The sequence below is a fragment of the Pelophylax lessonae genome (assembly GCF_965119305.1).
Source record: "Pelophylax lessonae genome assembly, chromosome: 6".
Taxonomy (NCBI): domain Eukaryota; kingdom Metazoa; phylum Chordata; class Amphibia; order Anura; family Ranidae; genus Pelophylax; species Pelophylax lessonae.
In genome coordinates this window covers 137839235-137861207 of record NC_138773.1, presented here as the reverse complement: position 1 = coordinate 137861207, position 21973 = coordinate 137839235, and the positions used below count along the sequence as shown (strand labels likewise).

The following is a 21973-nucleotide window of genomic DNA, read 5'->3' as shown; positions in this document are numbered from 1 at the left end:
AAACTGAACACAGGAAATGGATATAGGAAGGAACAGAAGGATAAAACCTGAGGAGACCCCTGCTGCCTCGATCGGTGCACCAAGGAAAGAAGAAGTGATGCAATCAGGGCGCTCTATTAAAGCCTATGGAAGGCTACAAGAAAATGGCCGCCCGCAGTGAAAACATGCGGCTGGAGCGAGCGCAGGCAAAATGGCGCCGAAACCGCCGCTCCCCCACTACTGTGATGCATATAACACCACCCATGTAAAAAAACATGGCGGATCGCCTCAGCGATCGCTGTATCGTGCCCCAAACATGACAAAAACATGCCCCACAGCACACAGCCCTTCACACTGTACAAAGGCTGACACAGACAGTGCCACACAGCCCCCCCCCCCCCCCCCCCTGCAGCCCACAGCATGCAGCCAGAGCGATAGGGAGACAAACAGTGTGAACAGAGGCAGGTTACCAGACTGACACCCCCCCCCCGACAGACAGGTCCCCACATAGACACACTTACCTCATAATGGCGTGGGGAACCCGCACAGGCGAAAAAGCCGCTGCACATGAGGCAGGGAGAGTCGCATCCAGGACGCACAAAATCAGGGTTAAGAAACCGCACAGCGTCCAGTGAGGTAGCCACCTCACCAATCATCCCTGCACCGAACAGGGATGGGTCGTTCACTGTGCCAGGAGCGTTACCTGGCTGAACGCTCGACGGCAGGCTGGGAAGCCACTGACCCACGACCTGCGACCAGGGGGATCAGCCCGAGACCCAGCCCGCACGAATCCTCTTCATCAGAAGAACTAACGCTGACAAAAAGAACAGCTAAGTAAAGAGAGAGAAAAAACTCAAACAAAAAATCAAAAAAGAAGAGAAAGGCTGAGGCAAAAAGCCCCAGCATAGAGAGATCCAGCTACTCCTGACAAGCTAGACATTGAAACTGAGATATGGTTGCAGGAAGTAGGAGGGTATTGACTGAGGGGACCACCCCCTGTGGGTGGGATATGTTAAAAGCTTTAATGTTAACATATTCTGTTGCCTAGCTACTCCTTCGGAGCAAAGTCTAATACCCCCATTGTGACGAATATGAAGAGGCGGCGACTGTCGGAGGATGTAAGAGAAATATGTGATCCACATTTGCCAACAACGGCACCTCTGGGGGTCTACATGGGGTATGTACATGTTTATTATTTGAATGATCTCCGATTATCAGCAATGGCTTCTGTTTCATTCTCATTTGCATTTTCTATTTGTACATATACATTTTTTATTTGCATTTGCCCTTTTAAATATGCGTCACTGATCTGGACATTTAAAGTATGGTACATGTATCACATGAGTACTATCAATCCACCCTGCTGGAGGTGGAGGGCAGCGATATGTGGGAAGGGTTAAAAATAGTATAACCACACCCCCATAGGGACGGATTTCCTAGACCGCATGGATGATGCTTGGGCCATACTCTGCTATTTAAACTTGTGAGTTGGTCATGACAGTGGCTCTGAGGAAGAGGCGAAGCCTCGAAACGCGTTAGCTGTCATCCGATTAAGACAATGGACATTCGCATGGACTACTCCTGACACTCAGACTTTTGGTTACGATACGTCTGATTTACACCTTTGATGCGAGTAGCCATTTTTATGTTTTATCAATAAAGATATTATTGAGGATAATGCGCTAGGTCGGTGCGCCCTTCTTTGTTTTTGTTTGCAGTAATTGTCGGACTACCCCACCCCAGTCCTTTAGTGCAGCAAGACCTCTGCCATTCAAGACGTCATATGTGAGTCCCGTGGGAAGAGCGGTCGGGGAGCTCTGGATTCTGAGCGCAGGAGAAAGGTGTTCAATACACTATTATTTTGGAACTACACTGCAATTAGTTGTGAAATAAAGATAAAAAGCTGACATACCAACATGCCCAATAAAGACCACATTAACATGTTCTTTTTTGGGGGCGTCTGGTGGGGCAACAACAGTTTTGGGTTTTGTGATCTCGTCTTCCTCTTCCATTTCCTGAGCCACCTCTTCAGCAGACCCTCCATCTCCCGAGAAACCACCTCCTGGTTCTGCGTCGTTTGGTTCATCTTTGTGATCCCAGCATTCTTCAGGAGACATTTCAGTTTCTCCATTTTCTACTGTAAAAAATTCAGGGTTCAACATATCAAACAAGCAAAACCAGGTATACAGTACTAAAATCATGCCAAATGCCACTAATAACCTTTTTGTTACATAAAATAATTGTGTCAGATGCTTGAGTGTGTTATCTATTTTTTAGTGAAGTCACTTTGGAACAATAGATTGGGGTACAATATTTTATCAATATAAAAAATAAAACAAAAAGACCACATAACTAAAGCATAAAGCTTAACTCCAAATTTTATTTCACTTTATTAGTTAACTTTGGCCACTTATACCCAAAATTATTCCATCCCTAACAAATGTACCTGCTGCCAGCGATCTATAAACTGTAGGTAGTAATAGCTACATACAGTACACAGGGCAGTGTTATGGCAAACTGGGAAATTCCCATGCCTAGAACAAATTTGAGTTTATCTAGTGCTGCTCAGCCATTCATAGGAAGCTTTATGAAAAAAATGGATTTTTGACTTACCGTAAAAACTGAATTTTTGTAAAATCTTACCGTAAAATTCCTTTCTCTGAGTCCTCCGACAGTCGCCGCCCCTCATAAGTCATCACTATTGGGTATTGACTTCGGGTCCGCAGGAGTAGCTAGGCATAAGACTTAGTTAAAAGACAAAAGCATTTAGCATAGACACACCCATGGGGGCTGTCCCTCTGGTCAATACCCCCCTGCAGTAATCCCTCCCAACTCAGTTTGGTAGAATAGCAGTAGGTGTACAAGAAAAAAGCCCAAAAGAGGGGCAGGGGCGGCGACTGTCGGAGGACTCAGAGAAAGGAATTTTACGGTAAGATTTTACAAAAATTCAGTTTTCTCTTACGTCCTCCGACAGTCGCCGCCCCTCATAAGTCATCACTATTCGGATGTTCCAAAGCAGTGTAGACATGAGAGGTGAGAGACGCAACCGTTGAAAAGGCAACGCAGTACCCACATCAGAGAAAGGAACCTTACGCACACAGTAGGAGAACCTTCTGGGTAACGAAAAAAGGCTCAACAGGAGCAACAGCCAAGGAAAGCAAATAACCCAGGGTATAAACAAACCCAACAGCCAGGGACCCACAAACAAACAAGGGTTCCCTATGGCACTGCAGCACTGAAGTTTGCGGCCAAAGGAGGCATCAGCTGATGCCAGAACATCCACCTTATAGAATTTGGAAAAGGTGTGCACCGACGACCAAGTCGCAGCCTTGCACACCTGGGCCACCGAGGCCTGATGCCGGTAGGCCCAGGACGTACTCAATGATCTGGTAGAGTGCGCCTTAACAGGGGAGGGTGGAACCCGTTCCTTCAAAGCATAGGCCTGTTCAATGGCCTGTCTGATCCATTTGGCAATGGTCGCTGCAGATGCAGCCATGCCCTTCCAAGGTCCCTCAGGAAGGACAAAGAGGGAATCCGATTTCCAAAAGGATTCAGTGGACGACAGGTATACAATGATCACTCTGACAACATCCAAGGAATGCAATGCAACCTCCTTCGGATGCTTAGGCTTCGCACAAGCAAAACAATGTCCTCATTAAGGTGAAATTCAGAGACCACCTTAGGGAGAAGACACGAATGAGGTCGCAAGACCACCTTATCCTTGTGAATCACCAAATAAGGAGAGCGGCAAGACAACGCCGCCAGCTCCGACACTCTGCGAGCCCAAGTGATCGCCACTAGAAAAGCAACCTTTTTAGAAAGCAGAGGCAAGGGAGAATGCTGTAAGAGGGACAGAACCAAGTTCAAGTCCCATGGAGGTAAAAGCTCCCTCCGGGGAGGTGCCAAATGTCGCACACCTTGAAAGAAGGTGCGAATTAAGGAATGAGACGCCACAGGGCGTTGAAAAAGGACAGCCAGTGCAGATACCTGGCCCTTTATCGTGGCCAGCGCCAGGCGCTGGTCCACACTAGCCTGAAGGAAAGCCAACACTCTCGTCACCGAGTATGAGCGAGGAGAAAAACCCCTGGACTCACACCAGGCAAAATAGGCTTTCCAGGTACGGTAATACATTTTACCAGACGAGGCTTTCCTAGCCTTGATTAAAGTAGGAATGACCTCTGGGGAGAGACCCCTGTCTCTCAGGACCTGGCTTTCAACAGCCAGGCCGTTCAAGCCAGCGACTGTAAAGCAGGCTGGAAGATCGGTCCCTGAGACAGTAGATCTTCCCGCAGCGGTAGCCGCCAAGGAGGCTCGACTGCCAGGTGAACAACGTCGGCGTACCAGGACCGGCTACTGATGCCAAGACGATACTGATGCCAAGGGGCCACCAACGCATCCGAGGCGTCCGTCCGCGCGTTCTTGCCACGAACCTTTCCACCTTGTGGTTTAGCCGAGACGCAAACAGATCCACATCTGGGGATCCCCACTTCGCACACAGCATTTGGAAGACCTCCGGGTGTAGGGATCATTCCCCCTGGTCCAGGGTCTGGCGGCTCAGATAGTCGGCCTGCCAATTCTCCACACCCAGAATATGAACTGCCGAAATCGCCGGGACATGAGTCTTGGCCCAAGACAGAATGCCGGTCACCTCCCAGGCCGCCCGGGCACTCCTGGTGGTTGATGTAAGCCACCGCGTTAGCATCGTTAGCATTGTCCATCTGTACCCGAACAGGACGGCCCCGAAGTCGATCCGACCACTGGAAAAGACAGAGCTTGATCGCTCTTAACTCCAATATGTTGATCGGAAGGGAGGATTCCTCCTCCGACCAAGTGCCCTTGACAGACAGGTTGCCCAGGACTCCACCCCAGCCTTATAGGCTGGCATCCGTGGTAATCACCGTTCAGCAACGGACGGAAGGATTTTCCTTCTGACACAGCCGGGGACTGAAGCCACCACAGAAGAACCATTCTGGTCTGGCGCCTCAACGAAATCCTCAGAGCCAGGACTGAGGAAGTCTGTCCCACCTGGCCAAGATCTCTGCTTGAAGAGACCGAGTGTGAAACTGAGCAAATGGGATCGCCTCGAAGGCTGATACCATCAACCCCAGGCACCGCATACAGGTGCTGAGCGACGAGGACTGGTTGTCCCTGAGGGACCTGACCTCGTTTTGAAGGGTCCGGAGCTTGTCCTCCGGCAGAAAAACCTTCGCTTGAGCAGAGTCCAGAAACATTCCCAGATGGGGAAGACGAACCAAAGGAGACAACGTCGACTTCTGATCGTTGATGGTCCAACCAAACTCCTTTAGCGTCTGTACCGTAGTTGACAGATCGCACGTCAGGCTCTGACTAGCACTCGATCTTAACAGGAGATCGTCCAGTTATCCCAAGACCGCAATGCCCTGTGCCCTCAACAGGCCCAGAACAGGTGCCAGCACTTTGGTAAAGACCTTTGGCCGAAGCGAGACCGAAAGAACGCTACAAACTGATAATGGTCCTCCGCAATGGCGAACCGATTCAGAGCCTTTAAGTCCAGGATAGGATGCACCTTGCCCTCCTTACTGGGCACAGTGAACAGATTGGAGTAAAACCCCCGAAACCTGTCCCGATGAGGTACCGTGACAATCCCCCCCGGACCAGGAGGTCCTGCACCGCTTGATGCAGGTCCTGTAAACGCCCTGGGGTCAAATGAAGATTTTAGGGAAAGAATCTGTCCACTGGCCGCGAAAGGAATTCGATCTTGCATCCTGATCGAATGATTTCCTGAACCCACCTGTCCGGAATACAGAGCAGCCAAGGTTGGAGGAAACCACGCAAACGTCCCCCCACCCCTGAAATGGGTGAGGGCGTCCCTTCAGGCAGAGTCGGGCTGAGCCGTCGTGCCGGCATGGCCGGACGTTTGCTTACCCCGCCCAGGGCTTCTTCTGGCCACCTTGGCCCTTGAATTGTGTCTCAAAGGCAGGAAAGGACCCCTGAGTGGGTCTAAAGGCGGGACCCCGCTTGCTGCGAAAGGACTTGTTCTTCGGATTCTGGGGCAGCAGAGTGCTTTAGCCCCCAGTGACTCCTTTCACCAAAGAATCCAAAGCCTCGCCAAAAAGGCGAGACCCAGCATAAGGAAAGTCAGCCACTGTTTTCCGTGACGTCTGGTCAGCCGACCAGCTCTTCAGCCAGATCAGTCGACACTAGACAGGCGTGCAGCTAAAGGGGCCTCATTTAAGGCCGCATCGCAAACAAAAAATGAACCGTTGATGAATCTGGTCCACCATTTCAAGCGTAGCAGGTGGGGCAGAATCAGACACGAGAGTGCGCCTAAGCACCTTAGTCCAGTCTGCCACCGCCTGAGCCACCATGACAGAAGCGAAAATAGTTTTGAGCACAGAGCCCGCCACCGTATAGGCATGGCGGGCAAGAGACTCCAACCTCCTGTCCGTAGGATCCCGGAACACCGAGGGATCCTCAGTGGGAACCAGAGTAGCCTTGTTCAACACGGCCACAGCGTGATCCACCTTGGGGGCCACGCACCAGCGCGCATCCGTAGAAGGCGCAAAGGGGTACAGCAGTTTAAACCGACTAGGCACCGTGAAGGGGCGTTTTAAACTGCGCCATTGTTCATTCACTGTGATGAAACTCAGCGGGGCAGGGAAAACCCTGCGCCGACTTGCGGGCCCTATGTGTACCAAATGAGGACACAATGGCCGGAGGAGTGGGCTCATCCTCCAAATGTAGCGTTTCTTTCACAGAAGAAATCAAATCATCCATGTGTGCGCGTTCTTCAGGCGACCCTGGGGAAGAATCATCAACCCCCTCCACCTCCGCCTCCCCCTCAGACCCCAGATGGTCCAGGGACGAGCGAGACCCTGAAAACGGCACGCCAGCCACATCACCATCTGAATCAGGGGAGAAAACGAATCTGGGCCTTTTCCTAGCAGCACGTTCAGCCATCAGCACCTCTATTTTTGACACCAAAGACGCCACCACAGCGTATACACAGACCCCCCAAAAGGGACAAAACTGAACCAGGAAGGATAGAACAGAGAGATATGGAAGAGACAGTCTGCAGAGCCCCACAGAGTGTTACCACACCGATCGCTGTTCCAGAGGAAATATAAGTGAGGTCACCAGAAGCTGAACTATATGCTGAAAGGCCCAGGGAAAATGGCTGCCCATAGAAGTGAATGGAAGGCTTCGGCAAGATGGCCGTCGACATGTGCTCAGAACGTTCGTTCTGCCACACACAAGATAACGCCAAAACACTACATAGCAAGCTACTGTAAAAGCCCATAGAGTGAAGCCAGAAATGCTGCCCACATCCAAAATGGCTGACTGCGTGGTTTTTAGCCGCAGTGGTCGCCTCACACACAGTCTGCACCTCCCAAACACTAAAAGTGACACAGGAGAGGGGCCCCCACACCACACAGTGCCAGCAGTGTAATAAAGAAGAGCCCCGCAGGGATTGCATCAGGGAGCCCCACAAACGCACAAACATGAGGGGACACACAGCAACACAGGACTGCAACCCCAGACAGAGGTCCCCACACAGAAAGTACTTACCTGTACCGGATGGCGTGGGGTGCATCTATGAACGGAAAGCCTCTGTCCTCAGATGACAGGGAATGCCGTCAGCCAAAAAACGCAGGACACTGCAGCACAGGACCACAGATGTGTCCAGTGAGGTAGCCACCTCACAGGCTGCATCCCTGCTGCGAGCAGGGATGGGTCGTTCATAGCACCAGGGCGAACCATAGCCGCTCGATGGCGGGCTGGGGATCCATCTGACCCTCTGCCCTGGAGAGCCAGGGCGGCCAGTCCGATTCCCAGCTCCGCATGATCCATCTTCATACGAAGATCCGACTAAAATAAAGCTGACAAAATAAACAGCTAGTAAAGCAAAGAAAAAAAACGGACATTTTGCAAATAAAAATCAAAGAAAAGATTAGAAAGGCTAAGACTGTAGCCCCAGCACAGGGAAGCCTAACTACTCCTGACGCTAGACAGACAAACTGAGTTGGGAGGGATTACTGCAGGGGGGTATTGACCAGAGGGACAGCCCCCATGGGTGTGTCTATGCTAAATGCTTTTGTCTTTTAACTAAAGCCCCGTACACACGTACTGATCGTCGGCTGAACGATCGGCCGTCTTTTGTCCAGGGCTGTCGTGTCTGTTGAAAACTGCAAAAGACTGCACATGAATTTTGTCGGCCAACAACAGCCGACTGCAGAAGTGATGTCATGTAATGGTTAACTTTCCTTGTCTTTTTTCTTTTCTGAGCATGCCCAGTCTTGCTAATCTGTCTGTCGGCCGAAATCTGTACTGACTGGCAAACAATCGGCCGTTCTGGTGACGGCCAACAAATATTTTAAAGTCTGCACAAAAGATTCTGTTCGGCCGAAAATGCGCTGTCGGCTGTCGGAAGCATCAAACTAACAAGCCTACAAATCGGCCGATGGCCGAATATTTACGGCCGACAATCGATACGTGTGTACGGGGCTTCAGTCTTATGCCTAGCTACTCCTGCGGAGCGGAAGTCAATACCCAATAGTGATGACTTATGAGGGGCGGCGACTGTCGGGAGGACGTAAGAGAAATCCATTTCTCTGATGTTCATTGATGGACAGCTCCTCATCTTCATGACCATAGGATTATGCTGCCCCCTACAAGAGTAGGAAACTAGGCAGAGAAAAGTGTGCGCACGCCTATGGGGCAGTCTCTGGGGGTATACTCCCACTTCCTGCTATAAGTATTCAGTTATATAACAAGCAGTGTCAGAAGAAAAAACCCAACTCCAAAGAGGGGTGTGTGCTGTTTCTGTCAACTAACATCAGAGAAATGGATTTTATGGCAAGTCCAAAAAAAATTGAATTTTTGTAAGAACTTATCGTAAAATTCTTTTTTCCGAGTCCTCTGACAGTCACAGCCGTTCAGTATTCGTTCACCATTGGGTTATGCGCCCTCAATGCAAGAGCAGGCTAGGTAGTGAAATGGTTAACAAGCAAAGCTTTACAACAAGACACACCTCTTGGGGGCTGTCCCTCAGACATTAACCCTCAGCCACTTGGTGCTGCTCTCTAGTTGCGTAGCAAGCAGTACAGGAAGACAATCAACCCCAAAAAATAGAGGGGCTGGGGCTGCGACTGTCTGACTCAAAATTATTTTACGGTAAGGTCTTACAAAAAACTGAATTTTTGTAAAATCTTACCTGTAAAATTCCTTTCTCCGAGTCCTCCGACAGTCGCCGCCTCTTCATATTCCTCACTAATGGGGTTATTGACCTTTGCTCCGTAGGAGTAGCTAGGCAACAGAATATATTAATATCAAAGCTTTTAGCATATCCCACCCCCAGGGGGTGGTCCCCTCAGTCCATACCTCCCTGCTTCCTGCATTTCCAACTCAGTTTCAGTAGCATAGCAGTAGAGTACATAAACAAACCCCAAAAGAGGGGCGGGGGCGGCGACTGTTGGAGGACTCAGAGAAAGGAATTTTACAGGTAAGATTTTACAAAAATTCAGTTTTCTCTTACGTCCTCCGACAGTCGCCGCCTCTTCATATTCTTCACTAATGGGGACGTCCCATAGCAGTGTAGACATGAGGGGCGGGAAAAAAGCAACGCAGTACCCACATCAGAGAAAGGAACCTTACCAAAGTAAGAGAACCAACTGGGCAACAGGAAAACATGCTCAACAGGAGCAACAACCCAGGAAAAAACAAGTAACCTAGGGGTAAAAACACCCCAACGGCCAAGGGCCCAAACAAGGGACCTTAAGGCACCGCCGCACTAAGAACTTTACGGCCAAAGGAAGCATCTGCCGATGCCTGAACATCCACTTTGTAAAATTTCGAGAAGATGTGAATGGACGACCAAGTCACCGCCTTACACATCTGGGCCACAGAAGCCTGATGACGATAGGCCCAAGACGTACTCCGAGACCTGGTAGAGTGCGCCTTCACAGGAAAAGGAGGAACCTTCCCCTTCAAAGCATAGGCTTGCACAATGGTCTGTCTGATCCATTTGGCGATGGTCGCAGCCGACGCCGCCATGCCCTTCCGAGGTCCCTCAGGAAGGACAAAGAGAATCCGACTTGCGAAAGGATTTAGTCGATGACAGGTAAACCCTGATCGCCCTAACAACATCCAAGGAATGCAAAGCCACCTCCTTCGGACGCTTAGGCTTCGCGCAAAGCGAAGGCAGAAAAATATCCTCATTGAGGTGAAATTCCGAGATCCTCTTCGGAAGAAAAGACGGGTTAGGTCGCAAGACCACCTTATCCAAGTGAATCACCAAATACGGAGATTTGCAGGACAAGGCCGCCAGCTCCGACACCCTGCGAGCCGAAGTGATCGCCACCAAGAAGGCAACCTTATTGGACAACAGAGACAGCGAGATCTCCCTGATATTTTCAAAAGGAGCATGTTGCAAAACAAAAGGTGCTAACCAAAGAATTAGACGCCACAGGGCGTTGAAAGAGAACGGCCAGCGCAGAAATCTGACCCTTAATCGTGGCCAACGCCAAACGCTGGTCCACGCCCGTTTGAAGGTAAGCCAACACTCTCGACACCGAGCACGAGCGAGGGGAATACCCCCTGGACTCACACCAGGCAAAGTAAGCCTTCCAAGTACGGTAGTAAATCTTCCCCGAAGAGGCCTTCCTAGCCTTGATCAAAGTGGGAATGACCTCAGGGGAAAGACCCCTATCCTTCAGGACCTGGCTTTCAACAGCCAGGCCGTTAAAGCCAGCGACTGTAAAGCAGGATGGAATATCGGTCCTTGAGACAGGAGATCTACTCGAAGTGGCAGACGCCACGGAGCGTCGACCGCCAGATTCACGAGATCTGCGTACCAAGACCGTTGAGACCAGTCCGGTGCCACCAGAATCACCGTGTGCGGTTCCGAGGCCAACCTGCGAAGGAGCCTGGACAGCAGCTGAATCGGTGGAAAGGCATACATCAGGCGATACGGATGCCAGGGCGCCGCTAACGCGTCTGAGGCGTCTGCCCGAGGATCGCGCGTCCTTGCCACGAACCTTTCCACCTTGTTGTTTAGACGAGACGCGAACAGGTCCACATCTGGGGACCCCCACTTGGCGCACAAAATCTGGAAGACATCCGGGTGAAGGGACCATTCTCCCTGGTCCAGGGTCTGGCGGCTCAGATAATCCGCCTGCCAGTTCTCCACCCCCGGAATGTGAACTGCAGATATCGCCGGGACGTGCGTCTCGGCCCAAGACAGAATGTCGGCTACTTCCCGAGCCGCGCGGGCACTCCTGGTGCCCCCTTGGTGGTTGATGTTGGCCACCGCTGTGGCATTGTCCGTCTGTACCCGAACTGGACGGCCCTGAAGCCTGTCCGTCCACGCAGAAGACAGATTTATCGCTCGCAATTCCAGAATGTTGATCGGAAGGGAGGATTCCTCCTCCGACCAAGTTCCCTGGGCGGACAGAACGCCCAGAACACCACCCCAGCCCGACAGGCTGGCATCCGTGGTGATCACCGTCCACGACAAAGGACGAAAGGACTTGCCGCCCCCCCCCCCCCCCCGACACCGCCGGGGACTGGAGCCACCACAAAAGACCCCTTCGGGTGAGATGGCTCAACGACAGCCGTAGATCCAGAGATTGCGGACGCCCGTCCCACTTGGCCAGGACCTCCGCCTGAAGCTCCCGTGTGTGAAACTGGGCGAAGGGAATCGCCTCGAAGGCCGAAACCATCAATCCCAGACACCTCATACACGTCCGGAGGGACGAGCACTGATTGTCCCTGAGGGACCTGACTTCGCACTGAAGTGTCCGAAGCTTGTCTTCCGGCAGGAAGACCTTCGCTTGAACAGAGTCCAGAATCATCCCCAGGTAGGGAAGACGAACCGACGGACACAACGTTGACTTTGGAAAATTGATCGTCCAGCCGAATTCCTGCAGAGTCTGCATCGTGATGGACAGGTCGTTCACCAGGCCCTGACTGGTCGCAGACCGAATCACAGGATATCGTCCAGATACCCCAGGACAGAAATGCCCTGGGCCCTCAATAAGGCCAGAACCGGCGCAAGCACCTTGGTGAAAACCCACAGAGCCGAAGCGAGACCAAAGGGCAACGCCACGAATTGATAATGATCCTCCGCAATGGCAAATCGAAGGTACCTCTGGTGACCCTCGAAAATGGGGATGTGAAGGTATGCATCCTTCAAGTCGATGGAGGCCATGAATTGCCCCGGAACCAGGGCAGCCACCACTGATCGCAGGGATTCCATGCGGAACTTGCGAACCCGCACAAAGCGGTTCAGAGCTTTCAAGTCCAGAATCGGACGTACCTTGCCCTCCTTTCTGGGCACAGTGAACAGATTGGAATAGAACCCCCGAAATCTGTCCCGATGAGGCACCGGAACCACCACTCCCTGGGCCCGCAGGTCCCGCACCGCCAGGTGCAGATCCTGCAAGCGCTCCGGAGTCAGCTGAAGGTTTGAGGGGAAAAATCTGCCCGCCGGCCGAGAGAGAAACTCGATCTTGTATCCAGATCGAACGATTTCCTGAACCCACCTGTCCCGAACGCGGTCCAGCCAGGGTCGAAGAAAACCGAGCAAACGTCCCCCCACCCCAGAAACGGGTGAGGGCGCCCCTTAAGGCCGCATTGTTATGGGCAGCGGATCCGGACTGGCCGGACTTCTGCTTACCCGTCCACAGCTTCTTCTGGGAGCCTTGGCCTTTGAAGGGCTTGCCCTTCTAGTGCGACCGAAAGGCACGAAAGGACCCCTGAGAGGGCCTAAACGAGGCATTCTTACCACGAACAAACTTATTCTTGTGAGATTGGGGCAAGAGAGTGCTCTTACCCCCAGAAATACCCTTTATCAGAGTATCCAAAGATTCGCCAAAAAGGCGAGATCCCGCGTAGGGCAAATTAGCTAAAGTCTTGCGGGAAGATTGGTCAACAGACCAACATTTCAGCCATATCAGGCGACGGTTCAAGACCGCCACACTAGAAAGACGTGCAGCCAAAGGGACTAAATCCAAGTCCGCATCACACAAATACATGACACCCTGATGAATCTGATCCACCATAGCCAAAGTTGTCGGCGGGGCAGAGTCAGCCACCAGAGTGCGCCTGAGCACCTGCGTCCAATCCGCAATAGCCTGGGCTGCCATAATGGAAGCAAAAATAGGCTTCAGCATAGAGCCAGCAACCGTATAAGCATGACGGGCCAGAGATTCCAACCTCCTGTCCGTCGGGTCCCGGAACACAGGGGTATCCTCAGCAGGGATCGCAGTTGATTCATTCAAAATTGCCACCGCGTGATCCACCTGAGGCGGCACACACCAACGCTCATCAGTAGCTGGTGTAAAGGGATAACGCAGCTTGAACCTACTTGGCACAGCAAAAGGCTTCTTTAAATTGCGCCATTGCTCATCAACCGCGCGCTGAAATTCCGTAGAGCTAGGAAAAACCTGCGATGTTTTGCGTTTCCTTTGCGTCCCATAAGAGGACATCAAAGCAGGAGGACATGGTTCATCCTGCAAATGCAGCGTTTGTTTGATAGAAGCAACCAACTCATCCATGAGTGCAAGCTCTTCAGACGAGCCAGGGGGAGAATTATCAACCCCTTCCACCTCAGCCTCCCCGTCAGACCCCACAAGGTCTAGGGATGAGTGAGACCCTGAGAAGGGCACTCCAGCCATAGCAGCCCCATCGCCCTCTGAATCAGAGGAAATAGACACCCTGGGCCGTTTTGTGGATCGATCAGCCACCAGCATCTGCACTTGAGCAGCTAAGTTTGCCACAATAGTGGCCAGATCAGCCCCCTCGGGGGAAGCAGCAGCCCCTTGGCCCCCCACCAAGGTGGGAGGAAACTTGCAATCCTGAGAATCCATGCCCCAGCAAAATAAGTAATAAAGGGGTACTGCCCCTTTAAGATCGCGGCGAGCGTAGCCCACCGCACCCACTGAATACACCGACCCCCACAGGGACAAGAAACTGGGCAAGGAATACAGGAAAAAAGGAAATATAAAAACCTGGAGAGATCACACAGGCTGCTGCACCGATCGCTGTCCCAGAGCAAAAGGAAGTGATGCAAGACTATGAAGCCTATGCAAGGCTACACAAACATGGCCGCTCGGCTGAGGAATCCTTGGGCAAATAGAACATGGCGCCGACATGTGGCCTGATCGATCACCGCTCAAAATGGCGGCGTTTGGCACCAAAAACGCCGTAGATTACCTCACAGGACCTGCCACAAATTTTTTTTTGCCTCAAAAAAATGGCGGATCGCCGCAGCGATCACCGCACAGCATGCCTAAAATCTGACTGCTTCACTATGACACCCAGCAGAGCGGGAGAGCCCCCCCCCCCCTTCACAGCCCACACACAGGCAGCAAGTCCAGGAACTGACAGGGAGCACAGCAGCCACACAGACATGCAGGGTCACACAGTCCCAGACTGACACCCAAACAGACAGGTCCCCACATAGTTACACTTACCAGTCCGGATGGCGTGGGGAGCCTGCTCCAGCGACCAAACCGCTGCACTGAGGACAGGGAGTGTCGCAAGCATGACGCAGCGGAACTGCGGTGCGAAACCGCAATGGCGTCCAGTGAGGTAGCCACCTCACCGATAGCATCCCTGCAGCGAACAGGGATGGGTCATTCAATGTGCCAGGGCAAAACCTAAGCTGAACGCTCAACGGCAGGCTGGGAAGCCCCTGGCCCTGAGCAATGGGATCCAGGGTGGCCAGACAGACCCAGCTCTGCACGATCATCTTCATCAGAAGTAACTAACGCTGAAAAAAAACAGCTAAGTAAAAGAAAGAGAAAAAACTTCAAATAAAATCAAAAAGAGAAAAGAAGCTGAGACTAAGAGCCCCAGCACAGGAACAGCCCAACCTACTCCTGAGCTAGGCATTAGAAACTGAGTTGGAAATGCAGGAAGCAGGGAGGTATGGACTGAGGGGACCACCCCCTGGGGGTGGGATATGCTAAAAGCTTTGATATTAATATATTCTGTTGCCTAGCTACTCCTACGGAGCAAAGGTCAATAACCCCATTAGTGACGAATATGAAGAGGCGGCGACTGTCGGAGGACGTAAGAGAAATTCTATTTTCTTACGTCCTCTGACAGTCACAGCCCGTTCAGTATTGCTTCACCATTGGGATATCCCAAAGCAGTGCAGGTGTGAAGACGCAACCAAAGAAAAGGCAATGTTACAACCAGGCCAGACAAAAAACTAAGCCAAACAGGCCAAGAGAAGCTAAACAGGAGCCAACCCCAGAACCAAATTCACCCCAAGAAGAGACAGAACACCACGTCTCTTCAAAGAACTGCCGTGCTCAAAACTTTGCGGCCAAATGGAAGCATCCGAGGATGCCATTGCTTAAAGTTCGTAGAAATTTTGTGAAAGTGCACAGACGACCATGTCGCTGCTTCGCACACCGGAGCCACAGAAGCCTGATGGCGAAAAGCCGAAGAGGCACCAACGGCTTTAGTAGAGTGTGCCCTCGCAGGGAAAAGAAGCACCTGACCCTTTAGTGAACAGGCCTGAACAAAAGTCTTTCTGGATCTTTTGGAAATGGTAGCAGCGGACGCAGCCGAACTTTTCCGAGGTTCCTTGGAAGGACAAAGGAATCAGACTTTCTAAAGGACTCCATGGCAGACAGGAAAAACCTGATCGCCCGAACCACATCCAAGGAATGCAAGGCAAATTCCTTGGGATGCATGGGCTTCGCAAAATTGAAGGTAAAAGCATATCTACGTTGAGGTGGAAAGCAGATACCACCATATGGAGAAAAGACTGATTGGGTCTCATGACCACTTTATGCCCATGAACAAGCAGATAAGGCGAACGGCAAGACAGAGCCGCCAATTCAGACAGTCTGCAAGCAGAGGCGATCGCCACCAAAAAAGCAACATTCTGGCACAACACAGGCAGAGCTATTCTTCTGAAGTTCTAAAAAGGGGGGGGGCATTGTAAAACAGACAAAACCAAGTCAGGTCCCACGGAGACTAAGGAGCCTTCCGCGTGGGAGGCAGATGACGCAAACCTTGAACAAAAGGGGCGAATCAAGGAATTAGTCGCCAAGGGACACTGGAAGAAAACGGCTAAGGCCGACAACCTACCGTTGATCGTGTCCAGCGCCAAGTGCTGATCCACACCTTCCAGCAGGAAGGCCAAAACCCTCGCCACCGAAAAAGAGTGCGGATGAAACCCTTGCGACTCACACCAGGCAATAGACGCTTTCCAGGTACGATGGTAAATCCTTCTGGAGGTAGTCTTCCGAGCCTTCTGTAAGGTAGGAATGACAGCATCCGAGAGACCTCTGTCTCTCAATACCAGGCTTTAAACAGCCACTCCGTTAAAGCCAGAGACTGCAAAGCAGGAAGGAAGATCGGCCCTTGAGACAGATCTTCTCACAGAGGTAGCCGCCAGGGAGGCTCGACGACCATCTGCATGAGGTCTACTTACCAAGACCAAACGAGGTCAGTCTGGGGCCACCAGAATTACCTGCACCTGTTCCAACGATAACCCACGGATGGACCTGGACAACGAGTGAATCAGAGGGAAAGCACAAATCAGCCAATACCAGTGCCAGGGCACCACTTACGAGTCCGTGGCGTCCAACAGAGGATCATGGGTACTGGCAACGAACCTCCACATCTTTTTGTGGAGACGGGACGCAAACAAATCCACGTCTGGAGTCCCACACCGGGCACACAGGAGATGAAAAACCTCCGGATGCAGGGGCCATTCCCCCTGATCCAAGGACTGACTAATAGTCCGCCTGCCAGTTTTTCCACTCCCGGAAATGAGAACAGCCGAAGTTGCTGGAACGTGCGCCTCAGCCCAAGACGGGATCTCAGCCACTTCCTTGGCTGCCCGAGCACTCCTGGTTCCCCCTTGGAGATTGATGTAAGCCACCACCGTGGCGTTGTCCGTGTGAACACGAACCAACGAAACAAGCATAGCTTGAGCGCTCAAAGCTCCAAGACATTTATCGGAGGGGGGGGGGGGGGGGAAGAGAAAAAAACGTCGCTTGAGCAGAGTCCAGGCCCATCCCCAGGTAACAGACGGACTGGCGGAGTCAGTGCCGACTCCTGGAAATTGAAGGTCCACCCAAACTCCTGGAGCGTCTGAACCGTAACTGTCAGGTCGTTCGACAGAGTGGCACACAAACTTAACAGGAGGTCACCCAGATAAAAGAGGACCACAACCCCCCTCTTGCACAGCAAAGCCAGCACCAGGGCCAAAACTTTGGTGAATACCCTGGGAGCTGAAGCTAGACCAAAGGGTAATGCCACAAAATTGAAAGTGGTCCTCGGCCACTGCAAAGCGGAGATACTGCTAATGACCTTCGTAGAAAGGGATGTGAAGATATGCATCCTACAAGTCGATGGAGGCAAAAAAAAGGAAGGAAAAACTGCTAGACCTGACGTCACCACCGACCGGATGGATTCCATCCGGAACCTCTGTACCCACAAAGCGGATCAGAGACTTAAGATCCAGAATCGGACGCACTTTTGCCCCCTTTTCTGGGCACCGTGAACAGGTTGGAATAAAACCAGTGAAACCAATCCCGCTGAGGGACCGGTATAACTCCTTGGGCAAGAAGATTTTCCACAGCCCCCACTAGATCCCTCAAACGATCGGGAGACAGAGGGAAATTTGATGGAGAAGCTGTCTTCGGGGCGAGATCAAAACTCAATCTTAGTACCCTGAGCAAATCAGTTTGTGAACCCACCTGTCCAAAATTTGGGACAACCGGGGTTCCCGATATCAACACAGACATCCCCCCACCCCTTAAACTGGTGAGGGCGTACCTTCAGGCAGAGGAGGACTGGGCCGCCGCACTGGACCAACCGGCCTTGGGCTTCCCAGACCTTGAAGGATTTACCTTTCTCCTGTGCCCGAGGCACGAAAAAAGGACCCACAATGAGCCCTGAAGGGAAGACCCCACCTAGCTCAGGGTGATTTACCTTTAGAGGTTTGGGGGGAAAAGGCACTCTTAACTCCCCTAAGACCCTGATCGATACATCCAAGGTATCCCCAAAAGGTCGATCTCCCAGACAAGGGACATCAGACACAGTCTGCTTGGAAGCGTGGTCAGCCGACCAGCTGTTTAGCCAAAGAATGTGGCGGATTGCAACCCCAACTGCAGATAACCTTGGGACCAAAGGAGCCGCATCACATAGATACATCACGGCCCGGGTTATTTGATCCACCAGGTCAAGAACAGTCAGAGGGACCGACTCTGCCACTAAGGTGCGCCCAAGCACCTTGAACCATTCAGTGACCATTCGTGAAACCATCACAGAAGCGAACATAGGTAGGAGCAGAGAGCCCGCCACCAAATACAAGAGGCGGGAAAGCGTTTCCACGCGCCTACTTGCCGGGTCACTGAACACCGGGGAATCCATCACGGGCAACAACATGGAGTATTTCAATCTGGACACAGTGTGATCCACCTTAGGCAGCGCCGTCCAACGTTGACCAGGTCCGCAAAGGGGCAACAGTGTTGAAACCGCTCATGCAAAACCAGCAAATGCTTGATGCGACGCCACTGTACGTTCACGGTTTCGTGAGACTCCCAGGGGCAGACGAAAACCTGACCCGACTTCTGGGCTTTTCGGGACCCGAAGGAAACCAGTTTAACTGACTGGGAGTGCACATCATCAATATTCAAAGTCTCCTTGACAGAGTAAGTGCATAAACTACAGCGCGGTCCCGCGCCGCAGCGGAGGACTCCCCCTCCTCCCCTTTGGAATGCAAGGACAGGGACCCCCAGAGGGGGCATTGTCCGCGGCAACAAAAACAGGCTCTGAGTCAGAAGACTGGGAGGGCATCAGCCATTTTAGAACAGTACGTTCAGACATCAGCAGATCAAACTTTTGACTCCAAAGTCGCCATTGTAACAGATAAGAAGGCCATGGACGTTGTTTTCGGAGTTCCCGAAGCAACAACCAGGTCTGTGGTGAAATAGCTATCCTAGTACTCCATTTTTTGAATAAAAAAAAAAAAATTTTGGACATTGGCCCTTTAAATCAGCGATTTTTGCGGTCCTCACCGCAAATCCGCACCGCCGCCGGAGTCCCTTTTTAAAGGATGTAGAAAACAGTAAAAGCACAGTTTTAGGGTGAAATGCCTGAAAAAAACAGCCCCACAGTGTCACATTGTAACTGACCCTCTCACGAGCTGCTGCAGCAGAAGGAAGTGACCTCAATCACTAGAGGCCGATGTAGCGCCCTGAGCCACAGTTAATGTGAACAAAGCACTCGCAAAATGGCCAACGCAGTTAAGATGGCGCCCGAACCGGCGCCAAATGCCTAGTAAAATAGCTGCTGCCCACACAGGTAAGCCAGTGAAACTGCCCTCACCCAAAATGGCGGACTATTTGAACGGCTTCAAAAGTCAGCATACCCAGGAGCTGGCCCCCGCGGGGATCCCTCAGAGACACCCCCAGGATAAGGTAATAAACCCCCCACAAGGCAGTGTTCACCGCAGAGCGCCCCCAAAGGGCCAGAGAGGTAGGGGCCATCCAAATCGTCTGGGAGGGGGGGGGGGGGGGACACTAGAGACCATAATTTCTGCCCTCCCCTAGGAGTGGGCCCACATGACTCCCCCACAGCGACTGTCCCAGGGACACAGGGGGAAGTAGCACTCACCATACCACGGACCGCAGGCTCTGTTCCGATACGAACACCTGCCACCCTGAGTGGTGGTGCTGTCAGCCATTAAGGGACGCTTGCAACACAGGGCGTTCCGAAGTGGAGACATTCCCGGCGAAGAGAAGCTCTCCACAGGCTCGTCCCCATCCACAGGGGCACTGTCGTGGCGAGGCCTGGGCGTACCAATAACCTGTGCACGCTCGCTGGCAGGCTGGTACACTGTAAGGATCTAGATTATCCTATGCGAGGCCCAGCTCTGCTGTCGCTTGTAGTCCTCCAGAGGATCCCCCTAACTAGCAATAGTAAGTGAAAAAATAAAATAAAAACATTTTTAAAGAAAATAAACTGACAAGGGCCTCCCAGCAGGGTACCCTATTCCTACTCCTGAGGTAGGCAGCAAGAAACTGGAGAGCGGCACCAAGTGGCTGATGGGCAATGTCTGAGGGACAGCCCCCAAGAGGTGTGTCTTGTTGTAAAGCTTTGCTTGTTAACCTTTTCGCTACCTAGCCTGCTCCTGCAGAGTGCGCATTACCCAATGGTGAAGGAATACTGGACGGGCTGCGACTGTCAAGATGTAAGAGAAATACGATTTTTGTAAGATCTTACCATAAAATCTTTTTCTCCGATGTCCATCGACCAATGCAGCCTCATCTCCATGAGCTGAGTGGGTTATGCTGCCACCTGCAGGAGTAGTCTAGGCAGTACGTTAGTACAAAACTTTAAACATGTACACGCCCACGAGGCTGTCCCTCCAGGCATAACCCCCACTGCCACAGCCAAGCACATCAGTTTAGTTGCAAGCAGTGAAGACAAAAGAAACATCCCCATACAGAGGGGCGAGTGCTGCGTCTGTTGATGGACATCTTACCGTAAAATATTTCTCTGATCTTACAAAAATCCTATTTTCTCTATCGTCCATCGACAAACGCAGCCTCATCTTCATGAGCTGAGTGGGATGTCCCAAAGCAGTATAGGCATGAGCGGTGAGAAAAACGCAACCAGACAGTACCATCAACTCCAAGAGGCTAAACCTAGCCATCCAGGCAACATGGAGCTCAACCAAAAAAGCATCTCTCCCAGGTAAAAGACCCAGAAGAGAATAACAAAAAAAAAAAAATTGGAGTTTTTGGAAGAACTTACCAGAAAACTTTTCTGAGTCCTCTGACAGTCCCAGCCCGTTCATAAGCCTTCACGAGTGGCTAACGGCACCCTCTGCAGGAGTAAGCTAGGCAGTGAAAGGATTAGCAAAAACTTTTACACTGAGACACACCTCTAGGGGGCCGTCCCTCAGACATTACCCAGACACACTTAGTACTGTTCTCGGAAGGCATCAACCCCAAAAAAAGAAAACCAGAGGGGTGGGGGCCGCGACTGTCAGATGACTCAAAAGAGTTTTACGGCAAGTTCTTACAAAAATTTAATTTTCTCTTACGTCCACTGACAGTCGCAGCCGTTCAAAAGCCTTCACAAGTGGGACGTCCCAAAGCAGAACAGGTGTGAGGGGTGGGAAGATGCAACCTACAGAAAAGGCAAAGTGGCAACCAGGCCAGAGGAAAAAAAACTGAGCCAACAAGGCAAATAGAAGCTCAACAGGAGCTAACCAAGAAAAAAAAAAAAAAACACCCCAGAAAGACATAAAAACATAGAAAATGGGAGTTTGTGGGGAATCATGGGCTGGAAAACCAAGACCCAAATTGGTTCATCACAAAAACAGACTGGAATTTCTAAGGCACATCATGAAATGAATCATAGCGACTCACAAATTCTCTTAAAACATAATTTTATTACAAAATAGAGTTACAGCAAAATTATTTGAGAGGACAAAGTGTCTAGACAAAACATGTATGACATGTGTAAAGACAGTGGTTTTGTTTAAAAACAAATAACCCAAGACTATTTTAACCCATATGGTCTCCTAACGAGAATGGGAAAATAGTGTGGGTTATTAAAAATTCACAAAGTTATTTGAAATAACATCATAAGATACATAGTCACGTCTGATACTTGGGTCTACGCTTTTCGCAGCGTGCTTCTTCAGGACCGTATTTATATAACAGAAGTTTCTTAAAGTAAACAGAACATTCATTAGTATCAAGATAGCAAACATAGCAAAATAACATTTATGCTGAAGTCTATATGCTGTGTAGGGAACACACCTGTACTAGGGTGTAGCCAACGTCTCCCAGGCGAGCATAGAGGACGCCAAAAAAAATAAGGGTCTATGGCAAGATTGATGAAAAAGTGAGTAAATGAATAACTGTCAGTGGGCATGGATTGACATTATAATTTGCCTTCTACAGATAAAGATGGTTTATTTAGATATAAAGAGTGAAAGATTACATTGGCTTGTACGTATATAGTATAG

The 21973-nt window shown here is 51.1% G+C and overlaps 1 protein-coding gene across 2 annotated transcripts in view; it reads right to left on the bottom strand.

Moving 5' to 3' along the window:
* The window catches only part of GSPT1 (G1 to S phase transition 1), a 673262-nt gene that overhangs the window by 518355 nt on the left and 132934 nt on the right, over nucleotides 1–21973 (bottom strand). For both annotated transcript variants that reach the window (XM_082261298.1, XM_082261299.1), the window contains one exon: nucleotides 1892–2113. In XM_082261298.1, coding sequence (XP_082117424.1) covers nucleotides 1892–2113 — 222 coding nt within the window. The remainder of the gene's footprint in view (nucleotides 1–1891; nucleotides 2114–21973) is intronic.